General features: G+C 40.9%; 1 protein-coding gene across 1 annotated transcript in view; it reads right to left on the bottom strand.

Moving 5' to 3' along the window:
* The window catches only part of Abca13 (ATP binding cassette subfamily A member 13), a 402,123-nt gene that overhangs the window by 262,764 nt on the left and 127,158 nt on the right, over nt 1-12,201 (bottom strand). Inside the window, exons 30-31 of the mRNA XM_042684933.1 lie at nt 6,373-6,549; nt 4,331-4,637 (exon numbers count right to left, since the gene is read on the bottom strand). Coding sequence (XP_042540867.1) covers nt 4,331-4,637; nt 6,373-6,549 — 484 coding nt within the window. The remainder of the gene's footprint in view (nt 1-4,330; nt 4,638-6,372; nt 6,550-12,201) is intronic.

The following is a 12,201-nucleotide window of genomic DNA, read 5'->3' as shown; positions in this document are numbered from 1 at the left end:
TTTGGGAGGGGTGTCTCTAGAAAGCAATTTAAACATATTTAAAGTGAGCTTCTATTTCTTCCCCCAAACTTTCTCTGGCCACCATTTAAAGGTAATCCCAGCAATTCCGTTAAGTGAGGAATCATCTTTGATCCCCCTCGATTACACCACCAAGTCTTTTGCAAATCTGTTGGTTCTACCTCCAGAATGCAGCCAGTACTAGAATGCTGCATGATGAACAAGCTGCTCTCACCTCTCAGCTACACTCAGTACATCCACAGCCCCTTCTGTACACACGACTCTCAGAAGGCCCTTCAGATGACATCACTGCTGCTTAAGGCCCTCCCCCAGATAAGGTGAATAAACACAAGCTCAGCTCTTTGACTTTATTGTTGGTCCTCTTGCCTTGTGCAATCTGCTCTGGTGACTGAATGCATGCACACCATGCTACTGCGCTACTGTAGGGCCTTTACATTGGTTGGTCCTCTGACCTGTAACACGAGCTCTTTTTGTACCCCTTTAAGCCTGTTTTATCTGCCTTATCTGATCCATCATAATCACATTAATAAATCCAGCTCCCCTCCTCATATGCCTGACCCTCATCTGACTCCCCATCAATACCAGAGCACACAGTTACTGCATTTAACATTTTTTGTGTGTGCCAGTCCTGGGGCTTGAACTCACAGCCTGGGCACTGGCCCTGAACTTTCTTTGCTCAAAGCTAGCACTCTACCCTTGAGCCACAGTTCCACTTCTGACTTTTTTGTTTTGTTTCGTCTTAGTGCTTAATTGGAGATAAAAATCTCACAGACCATCCTGCTTGGGCTGGCTTCAAACCACAATCTTCAGATCTCAGCTTCCTGAGTAGCTAGGATTATAGGCATAAGCCACTGGTACCCAGTTTACATTTAACTTTTAATGCAGTTTTCTTCCTTATTGCATTTCTATACTTCCCTGAACTATAAATGACTTAAGACCAAAGAATTTTAGCTGCCTCATCCACTGGCTCACCGCAAACCTGGAAGCTGACAAAGAGCACATAAATGTCACTGAATACATTAATAATTTCATGAATATGTAGTTTGTTCAATAAGCAGTAGGAGGCCACTAACAAAAATCGAGCAAGTTTGGTCTATAGTCCAAACCATTCATCAGAAATTTTTACTCAGATGACTGAGCTCCTGAAAGATCCAAGACTGTCTCTGCCATTAACAGCACACTCAACCTCCAGCAATGCAGACATGGTTGAAGCGAGATGTAAAATAGACACCGAAGGGAAGGCTCCAGGATTTAAATCTTTCAGAAAAGTGAAATACTTCTTCACCTTTGCCAACAGGTAAAAGAAATTATTTCTGAGGAGTTATGTTGTGGTACCCCAGTGAGCAGGAAGAAAGAAGTAATTTCATGGCATGCCCATCACACTCCTAAGCATTCCACTAACGCCAGCTTCTGACTTCAATGTGTCTTGTGGACAAGAATTAATTTTCACGATGAAGAAAGTTCACTGTCATCTGTCTTGCTCAGAGCCTCCCTTCTGACCACTCAGGATGCCTGACAGCCCAGCGTAGTGGTCAGCAGGGAAACTGTTCGGGCTACTTCTAGCTTTTCATCAACACATCTGCTTGAGAGTTCATTTTCCTACCCAGGACATATCTTGTGAAATGAAGTAGATGGGACAATCCTGGTCCCCTCCTGGAAACCAGACTAGCAAGGATTTGAGCTTCCCACCCCCATCTTCCATGGAAGGCAATCACACCCTATTTTGGAGATGAAAGGAGACTGTCAAGTGGGTTTGGGGTTAGTTAGTGGGTTTTTTTTAGATACATCTTTAAAAATAGCATCAGGAAACCTTGACTTCTCCATCCATCTATAACACAGGGTGATTGCTCAAGTTTCGCAAGTATCTAAGTTGGAAAGGAAACATCGTTGCCTAACACCCAGCCAGCACCACCAGTTTTCTTGGCTTCTGTTCCCTGTGTTGTCACCTTCAAAAGAGGGGGGAGTGGCTTCTGGAGTATTTTTCTTTAATGTTGAATATTTTCAATACCAAAAATATCATTGCTTTGAAAATAAAGAAAAGCTTTCATTGTGCAAACGAGTGTATAGGTCTTCCAGGTGATTTGCCTAATGAGACAGTCCCTAGGTGAAAATAACACCTTAGTCTCTTTCGGCTTGACCCTTTGTTCTCTCCCCCACACACTCAGACACCCCAAGATAGACTCAATCAGGCAAGCTTTCTATCTTCTACAGCCTTTTATCTAAACACTATGATACATGCTTCCTGTGATCTTCATCAACAAGGCACTGATGAGCTATTATGTATGAGGCATATTGCTAGAAAGGAAGGGGAAAAAGGCATAAAGCCACTGGGCTTGCAAAGAGGCCCCCAGGCAATTGTGCAAGGAGTCTGACTTCAGGAAAGTCCATAAGACTGGTGGTTTGTTTTGTTTTTTTGAGGGGGTGGTCCATTCGTGGGGCCTGAACTCTGGGCCTGGGTGCTGTCCCTCAGCTCTTCAGCTCAAGGTTAGCACTCTACCACTTGAGCCACAGCGCCACTTCCAGCTTTTTTCTTTTTGCTTATGTGGTGCTGAGGAATCGAACCCAGGGTCTCATGCACTCAAGGCAAGCGCTCTACCACTGAGCCACTTTCCCAGCCCCGTCCATAAGACTCTTATCTCCAATAAACTACTTCAAAAATCTGGAAGTAGAGCTGTGGCTCAAGTGGTAGAGCACTAGCCTTGAGGAAAAAAAAAAAGCTCAAAAAAGCTCAAAGACAGCACCCAGGCCCTGGGTTCAATCCCCAAGACCAACAAAAAAGAAAAGAAAATAGTTGGCCCTGTTCTCATAATTAATATCACACTCAAGTTGTTCCTTTAATAACCTCACATTCTGCTGTTTTCTTTCCACCATACTTTCAGGAGAGTGTGAGAAGATGGTAGCATTACAGAGGGTGCACAGCAAATGGCCCACACCTATGTTACCCAAGGCCAAGCAGGAGCAGGAAGCTTATGGGCACAAGCATCCACCACGGGGAAAGTTAGGAATAAATTGAGCCCTGCAGCCTGAAGTAACATTACTCATTTAACACATTTGAAAGTCCTTTCCTGGTTTCTATGTATTTGGGTACCCCTGGAGTTCTCAAAGCCCCAGAAGATCGCAGACCTTGCCCTACTTTGGGAAGTACTATGGCTGGCTTGAATTAAAGTCACCCAATTTCTCCAAGTGATCTCATCCAGCTGCTCCAAGTTCTAACTTTTTATCCCCATCCCCCTACACATCTCAAGCCAAATCACACTATTTTAACTTTCAAATGTTCCCAGATTACTTTCTGAATACTTACACCAATAACCTAGGCCCTTGTAGCATTTCTGGCCATTCTGCATAGCATGCAACACTATTCATTTTAAGGATTTGTACCCAAAATGGAATAGCCTTTCCTTAGGTCTCCAAGTATAGGTAGGTAGAATCTGAAGCTGGAAACACACAACCCTTACAGATATTGTTTGTCAAATTTATTCGAAGAGCCAGGCATCCGTGGCTCATACCTATAATCTTAGCTACTCCAGAGGCTGAGATCTGAGGACTGTGGTTTGAAGCCAGACAAGAAAGTCAGTGAGACTATTATCTCTATCAATCAGCAAAAAGCTGAAAGTGGGGCTGTGGCTCAAGTAGAGAGCCAGATTTGAGTAACAAAGGTAAGGAATAGAGCCCAGGATCTGAGTTCAAGCCTCAACATTGACAGACCACACACACATTTAGAGATTCTTAAAATTATAAATGCCCAATATCAAATTTCAAATTCTACTTGATCACATAAAATAGCCTCTTGGTTTTTGAAGGAGATTGGTTCTTGGATCTCCAGTGGGCATAAGGATCTACAGATACTCAGGTCTCTGACATAAAATAATAGAATACTTGCCTATAAACTTTTACTATTTTCCAGTACACTTTAAATTATCTCTCTATTACTTGTTAACCTAATGCAATGCCTGGATATCACTCAGTTCACATGGATTTAGTATCATGCACGACCCATGGCTAATTGAACTTTTGCTTTGGAGAACTTCCTGGCATTTTTTAACCTACGGTTTTAATCCACAATTGGTTGAACTTATGGATACAGAAACCCGTGGATGCAGAGGCCTTTCTGTATCTCAACCACTATGTTTCTACCTGAAGAATTTAAGTATATGAAAGATGAACCTTAAGACATTAAAAAGAAAGGATTTTTGTATAATGCTCTTCAAAATGACTATAGAAAAGCTCCATGATTTTATGATCCTATTCCGTTTTGCAAATGCAAGGTTTCTCTCCCTGCAGGTGGACACTTGGATGGGCTGTGGCTACTCACAGGTCACTGGTGTGGCAAGGATAAGGGGCTGCTTGTGTCTGCGTAGTCGGCTCCAGGGCTTCCTGCCCAGTCTGCACCATAATGATTGCCCTTTCAATCATGTCTTGCAGTGGGACAAAGATGTAGTTATATTTAAATCCATCTGCTGGGAGATTCTGAGGATGAAACTTCCAAAAAGGGTTTTTAATCAAATCTGTCCTCATGCTGTATAAAACGCTGGTCCGAATTGTGTATGTGACATGGGGTGGCAATTTGAGAGATGCTGATCGGATGTGCCTGTGTGCTAAGGAACTGTTGAAGATAACACCTAGTGGGTAAAAGGAAAAACAAAGCATCAGGAAGGAGCACACGTGGCCAGCACTGGTCAGACTGGTATGGTCCCAGGGGATTTCCACAGCCTCCCATTTTTCTCCTGGAGGTCAGACCTATTGTGTAGTACCATAGGCAATTGACAGTAAGCTTAAACCAAAATCTTCCAGTTCCCAGTCCATTGCTCCTTTTTTCAATTTTCATGAAATTATACTGGGGCTATCATGTATACAAACAGTATTTTGTAGTACCTCATAAGTTATGTGAAGTTGCTCAAATATCAGACTTTTTACCCCCTCACAGTTGCAGATGCAGCTGAGTATCCAGAATCTTTCTCTTTGGGTTACTTATCATTCATGACTTAGGCAGATTCTGCTTTCTGACATAAGGAAACTTTGAATTGCATGCATAAGCTTATTACGAGATGACTCAATCAGGTTCCCCAAAAATTCATATGCTGAGGTTCTAATACCCAGGATCTCAGAATGTGGTCATAGTTGGAGATAGCATCTCTTTTGTATATATTTTTATTGTAAAGATACTGTACAGAGGGGTTACAGTTACATGAGTAAGGTCATAGAGATAGTATCTTGAGAAGGGTTCTGTATTATTAAAATGAAGTCTTTGGAGTGGGAGAGAGGCCCTAATTCAATATGATGCTGTCTTATCAAAATAGAAAACTAGGACACAAAGGCATATATACGGGGAAGATTACATAAAGATACATGAGGAAAAAATAATTATCTGTAAGTCAAGTGATGTCTATGGAAGATTCTTTCCCTCACAGCCTCAGAAGAAGCCTATAAAGGATTTGATATTGGATTTCCAGCATTTAGAGCTATAAGAAATCAAGTTTCACCAAGTGCCAGTGGCTCACACCTGTAATCATAGCTACTCAAGAGGCTAAGCTCTGAGGATCAAGGTTAGGAGTCAGCCCAAGCAGGAAAGCCTATGAGATTTCTATATCCAATTAAATACATTAAAAAAGAAAAGCCAGAAGTGGAGCTGTGGCTCAAGTGGTAGAGTTCTAGCCTTGAGCACAAAAGCTAAGGGATAGCACCTAGGCCCTGAGTTCAAGCCCCTGGACTAGCAGGACTACCAAGACTGTAATACTTTATTGTCACAGCTCTATAAAATCCAATATAAATCCTCAAGAAAAAAATAATTAAATGGGACCTGAGATATAGTTCAGTGGTAGTACGTGTCATTAGTTTGCACAAGAACCTGGGCCCAATCTCCAGCTCCAAAATAAGAATAATAAACAACAGTAATAATAAAATGCTTGTTTTAAAAGGATATAAATGTATATGTTATATTTATCTTGAATAAGTACAAAGTTAATAACAAAATCTAGTTAGACACTGTATTCTTTCCATTACCTCAAGATATTAATATAGTCTGACAAAAATAAAGGTGTTGCCAGCAATCAGAGTAAAACTTTAGTAAAAAATTAATATTTATCATATGAGATTTAACTATAAAATGCTATTTAAAAATAATAAAAACAGATGAAGCAAGTAGCACCTTCCTTAGGATGATAGAAATGGCATTCAGCATGTCCTGAGGCACACATTTTCCTTAACTCAGCACATACATTTTTGCTTTACTTTGTTGTATCTGTAAGAAACTTTTCTTTCTAAGCCAACATAAGACACTCTTATAAAGAAATATGGAAAATGCCGAACTATTGGAGTCTATGCCTATATGAACACATTTCTTTCCTGAATACTTACTGGCCAGGAAGTTGTTCTGCTGCGTGAGTTCATGGGCTTTAGTCTCCAGAGCATCAACAGACTCCATAGGCTGGAAACGGTCCAATACCACGCAGGATGAGAGATTGACCAAGATACCGCCCAAGAACTGGAAGTGTCCAGCCCCTGCGTGGTTAAACATCTTATCTAGCATTCCACCTAAGGAAAGCAAACAAATTAGGACACAGCATCTCCTCTACCACCTAAGTGCTTCCTGCTTATACACTGGGGATTGTGCAAATGTATTTGAAAATGAATATGAATTTCTTCATCAAAAATTGCTCATAAGGACCGATTTTATTCATATACAAAATTCACTACTCATTAACTCAATGAAAATCCTCTACTACTTTATATATATATATATATATATATATATATATACATATACATATATATATATTCTCTGTGATACTCAGTGAGAGAAAGAGAAGGAGGAAAAGGAGAAAAGGAAGGGGAGAAGAAAAAGAGGAGGAAGAGGGAAGAGGTAGAACAAAGGGTAAGACTGCATCCCAGGATAACTTGTAACAAGGAGACTCAGGCAAAACAAACAGAAAGAAAAGAAATGCATATATAATAAGGAAGAACTTTTCACAGACAACTAAATAAAAAAACAAACAAACAATGTTCCAACCTGACAGGGGAAATCCTAACTAATATGCTTTCACTGAAGTGGTAAGCATTTTGTGAAACACATTTTATGACATTCACGTTACAATGTGGGGGGGGGGGGGGCTGGGGAAGATGGGAAGGGATGAGAAGGGTAAACAAAGGAGGAGGCAACAATGCTTGATAAGAAATGTACTCATTACCTTGGTCATGTAATTGTAACCCCTCTGTACAGTATTTTCACAATAAAAAAAAGAAAAAAATAATAATCAACCCAGCTGTGGCTCACACCTATAATCCTAGCTACTCAGGAGGCTGAGATCTGAGGATCATGGTTCAAAGCCAGACAGGAGAGAAAAGTCCATGAGATTCTTATCACCAACAGATTACTTAGAAAAAAGCCAGAACAAACACTGTGGCTCAAGTGATAGAGTACTAGCCTTGAGCACAAAGAGGCTCATAGACAGTGCTCAGGCCCTAAATTCAAACCTCAGAACTGTCAGAAAACCTTTGAAGAAGAAGAGGAGGAGGAAGAGGAGGAAGAGGAGGAGAAGGAGGAGGAGGAGGAGGAAGAGGAATAATCAGCAGCAAGGAAATCAATCTTCCTATAGTCTCTGTCCAAGACTGGTACATTAGAAAAAGTAAATAGTTAATAAATACTGGCAATATTTTGTCTCTGGAAGCTGAATTTCAAAACATTTTTCAGAGGAAAAACACAATGAGGATGGTTTGGTATTTTCAGTCTGGTTTCAGAAAAGAGCTGGGGAAACTAAATTACCTGGAGAAAGGAGTGTGGGGAGACAGGCTAGGGAGAGGAAGCAGCTTGAGACATCCTAGAAGGCAGAAGAGTCAGGTGTGAACTGAGTCCCTCCAGTTAGATATGAGGTAAGCCCTGCTACTGGAGAAAACATCACAGCCCCAAGCCATCTAAGCATAATCAGAGTTGGGACCAAGATGCCACCCACCCTCTCCAAGTGGTAGGAAGAGAGCATGGCCCTTCTTGGCTGGTATACTGGAAGCTGCTTACCTACTGAGGGTGATATTTACATCAAAGGTCCTTCACCCACCAAGGATAGCCTTCCTTAAGGACATCCAGAGACAGTCTTTCTGGGTTTTTCCCCCACTTGGTATTTTAAAAAGTCTGAATTCACAAGAACTGAACATATGTACAAGCATTCCACCATGTTTATACATACCCACAGATTACACAAAACCACACAACAAAGCATAAATACCCTGTGGATAAAATTATATTATGGGACAGCTGTCAGTGGCCATAGGACTTATTTATTTCAGTCCCAAGCAGATGGAGGACATGAGCTTCTCTTGAATTCTTCTTTTGAAAAGCTCTCAGAAAGAGCTAGGTCACAACTTGTCCCTAGGAGAAGAAAATAGCTCAAACCAGAGTCCACAAATGGCATCAGTGGCAGAAATACTGTAATTAACGAGGAGTACTGATTTCTGGCCAGTTTCAGACTCACAATTTCTAAATTGTAAAGGCAAAAAGATCTGTTTCTGCTGAAATGTTAGATAGTAGAAGGATCCCCAGGATCTGGATTTTCCACCTCAACATGCCTTGATCTTCGCAATGTAGAGGTTGTTACCTACTATTGGGAACCTGAAGGGTCCGCCACTGAGTACTGCGGAGTCCCTCAGGGAGTTACTAACCCTCAGAGCCGATAGCATGGACTTGACATTGGCTTAAGCGGTCAAGAGGTTGGCCTGTGCTCCAGCCTGACTTTCACAGAGACTTCCCTGAGACCAGGCACTGCTCCTCACTCAACAAGAGGGTTTGGGGGGCTGGAGTTCAAGAGGGTCTCAGGATATAGAACACATTTGGTTGGAGAAAGAGAGCTTTGTTTCAACTCCTTTGTTTCAACATAAAATTATTTCATGATTTCTCCCAAATGTTGAAGCAAAAGTGATGCCTTTGGGTAACTCTTACGTTCCCTCCATGGCTTCCTGGGACACTGCCTGGCACCTCTCCTAGAGTTTCCATGACCATGCTCTAAGGGTCCCAGTTGTGCTTTGAAATGTAACTGCTCCCCCAGACTGGCATGTATGGGTTATGCTGTGGCTGAGGTGAAGGCCTTTTTGGAGATTCTGTTGTTTTCTAAAGTATGTGGGTGTGCCACCGCGCTTGAGTGTTTTCAAATGAAGCCACAGTGCCGGGAGCCACTGAGCTCATGAACACTGCAGAGCTGGCAACACACGGCTTTGCTCTCCTAACAGTTCTGCTCCTTATTCCAGCTTTGATGTCTGTCAAAATTGCAGCTTCCTCACGCATAGCACAGGGAAAGCAAAACTACACATGTGGTTGTAATGTTGTTACTGCATTACGGAATGCTACCTACTACTATATTTGTAATCGCTAAAGACAGTAGGTAGACTCTCATCAATTAGTATGTTTTCTTTCTTCTACAGAACACCTAGTGAGTAGAAGAACCAAAACTACACTGCCCGTGCAAATTTTGTTGATGGAGAATAGGAGAGGGTGTTTAATTTTACAGTATGGGGCACAGTGGTGATTGTTTTTTGGCGGGTCGGGGTCATAGGCCTGAACTCTGGGCCTGGGCATGTCCCTCAGCTCTTCAGCTCAAGGCTAATGCTCTACCACTTGAGCCACAGCACCACTTCTGGCTTTTTTTCTTTTTGCTTATGTGGTGCTGAGGAATCAAACCCAGGGCCTCATGCATGCAAGACAAGCGGTCTACCACTGAGCCACCTTCCATACACAGTGGTGATTTTTGTGTGTTGCATTTTATATGCTGACCATTTGTCAGGATATATGTTGCTCTACAATCTTGCTTTAGTAAGCTTTGGTTAGGCAATTAAACTGTATAGACTTCCAGATGTTAAATACAATAAAACTTAACCTCACTATAGGGTAGCTTTAATTATCTTCCATGGGAACAATCAAAGCTGCTTTTTTTTTTTGACAGGCCTTAAGAATGTGAGTAATTTACATAAATGCAAGCACAAATACGGAGGTGGGGAAGATAAACACATACTCACTTATTTGTGGGTATAATTTGCAAACACAATTGATGGTACAATTTGCAAGTCCAGTTTATGCCTTTGTATCCATGGATTCTGTATCCATGGGCTCAACAACCTCACATCGGAACATACACAGACTATTACTTTCATCATTGTTATCTCAAAAATATAGCATTTACACTGTGTCAACCATTGTCAGCACATGGACTTTCCTGCCCAGACTGGCTTGGAATTGGGACCCTCAGATCTTAGTCTCCTGAGTAGCTATTATTACAGGCATAAACCACCAGTGCTAATCATATAGAATGATGTTTATTGAAATGAACGCCAAGAAATGGAAACAAGAGTTTTTTATTATACTGTTTGCAGTTATTTTCCCCCCCTTTGGTTTATTGCCTTTTGTCACTGTTTTTGATTTGTGTACCCTTTGAAAAGATACTTTTAATTGAATGAAAATAAAAATGGGACATACCCAAATGATGAGCTGAAATTAAGAAAATGATCAAAGAAAAATATTTACTTTTTAATATATATGCCTATTATATATAAGTATATATCTCAGAAAGTGAAAGAAATAATGGAGAGAGGGAGGGAAAAGGGGAAGGAGGAAAGAAGAAAAAACAAACAAACAAATACCGAGATGAAACAAAGCCATTGTGATATGTATTCCTTTTAAGATTCACAAAATTGATAGCCCATTACAAGATAGATAAAAGTATGACAGGTGGGGGAAAATGCAGAAGAAAGAGGAAAGACAAGGAAGAAGAGGAGGAATGGAGGATGACAAGAGAGGTTACAAGATGTTGTTTTATTTAAATTATTAGGAATTAACTAAAGGATATCTCCACTTCATCTTCACCTATAAACAAGACATTATTGGGTAACATTACTTGGAAATTTTTTCTGTTGTGTCTTCTGCTTCAAGATGAAATTTGTGAATATGACTCCCTAAAGCAAGGTAATGAAATAAATATGAGGATGTAGAAACCAAGATCATGATATCCCACCCAGGAGAGCAGATAATTCTCAGATGGCCACTGGGTATGGAGTAAGTGGACTGAGGGAGTATGAAGAGGGTCCCCACCTGCTGTCTGCATGGACAGCCAGGCTGGACATAGAGATATGCTAGCACGTTTTGGGAGGGAGGTTAGCAAAGGTTAGTAAAAGAGAAGGAAATATCATTTTAAAGAGGGAATTGCATTTTCATGCATGCTCTGGCTTTGCAACAAATAGTACTTATCTGATCATTATGTTTTATCTGAATAAAAATGGTCATAAAATTCAAGTAGGGGTAACCCGGCAGAGAAATGATGGAATATAGAACTAATTTGTGTCTTTCCTAACAGGGAATCGATTGACAATCTCTACTGTGAACAAATCAAGAATACTACTACAGGCATTATTGTTTAAGGCGATGGTGATCAATCCATAAGCAATTTCTCAGTAATCCTAAGGAATAAAAGTGGGTGGGATAGCTCAGTTAGGAGTTTCTTTTCAAGTAGCAGGGCCGACAGTTATAAAGTTAATTTTCTTTTTATGAATAACTTTTAAAATGTTGTGGATGAGAGGATCCTTTTGTGACAATACATGTCTGTGCTCACTGGAGAACAGAAAATTCCATTTGAAAAAAGAGCTCCAAGTCTGGAGATGACGGGTAGATCGTTTTCCTCTAGCTTATTTGTATCTCCTAATGTTTCTACAAGAGAAACATGTCGCTTCACAATATGCTGAAAGTCATTTTCAAGAGTTCCATAATGAGTGAAATGGAGAAGCTTTTTGAGATTGATTTGGGGAAGGATATGAGGAAAAGCAAAGGAGAGAGTGAATCTGAACACAGAACACGGTGTGCATATACAAATATATCAAAATGAAAGCCCCAGCCACGCACAGGAGGCTCGTGCCTGTAATCCTAGCTACTCAGGAGATGAGAGGATCACAGTTCAAAGCTAGCCAGGTCAGGAAAGTCCATAAGTCTCTTATCCCAATTAATCACAGAAAAAGCCAGAAGTGGTACTGTAAATCAAGTGGTAAAGCACTATCCTTGAGCAAAAGGAGTTTAGAGATAGCAACCAGGCCCAGAGGTCAAGACCCAGAACCAGGAGGGAAAAAAGAGAAGAAAAAAGAAACTCCCTAGTACAACTAAACACAATCCTACAAACAAACACATGATGCCTTGCCTCCTCTTACCCTTCATGCTTCAGC

Source organism: Dipodomys spectabilis, unplaced genomic scaffold (genome assembly GCF_019054845.1).
Source record: "Dipodomys spectabilis isolate Male_0828 unplaced genomic scaffold, ASM1905484v1 ptg000092l, whole genome shotgun sequence".
NCBI classification, from domain to species: domain Eukaryota; kingdom Metazoa; phylum Chordata; class Mammalia; order Rodentia; family Heteromyidae; genus Dipodomys; species Dipodomys spectabilis.
Note: the sequence above shows the minus strand (reverse complement) of the source record. Positions and strands in the feature narration are given on the sequence as shown.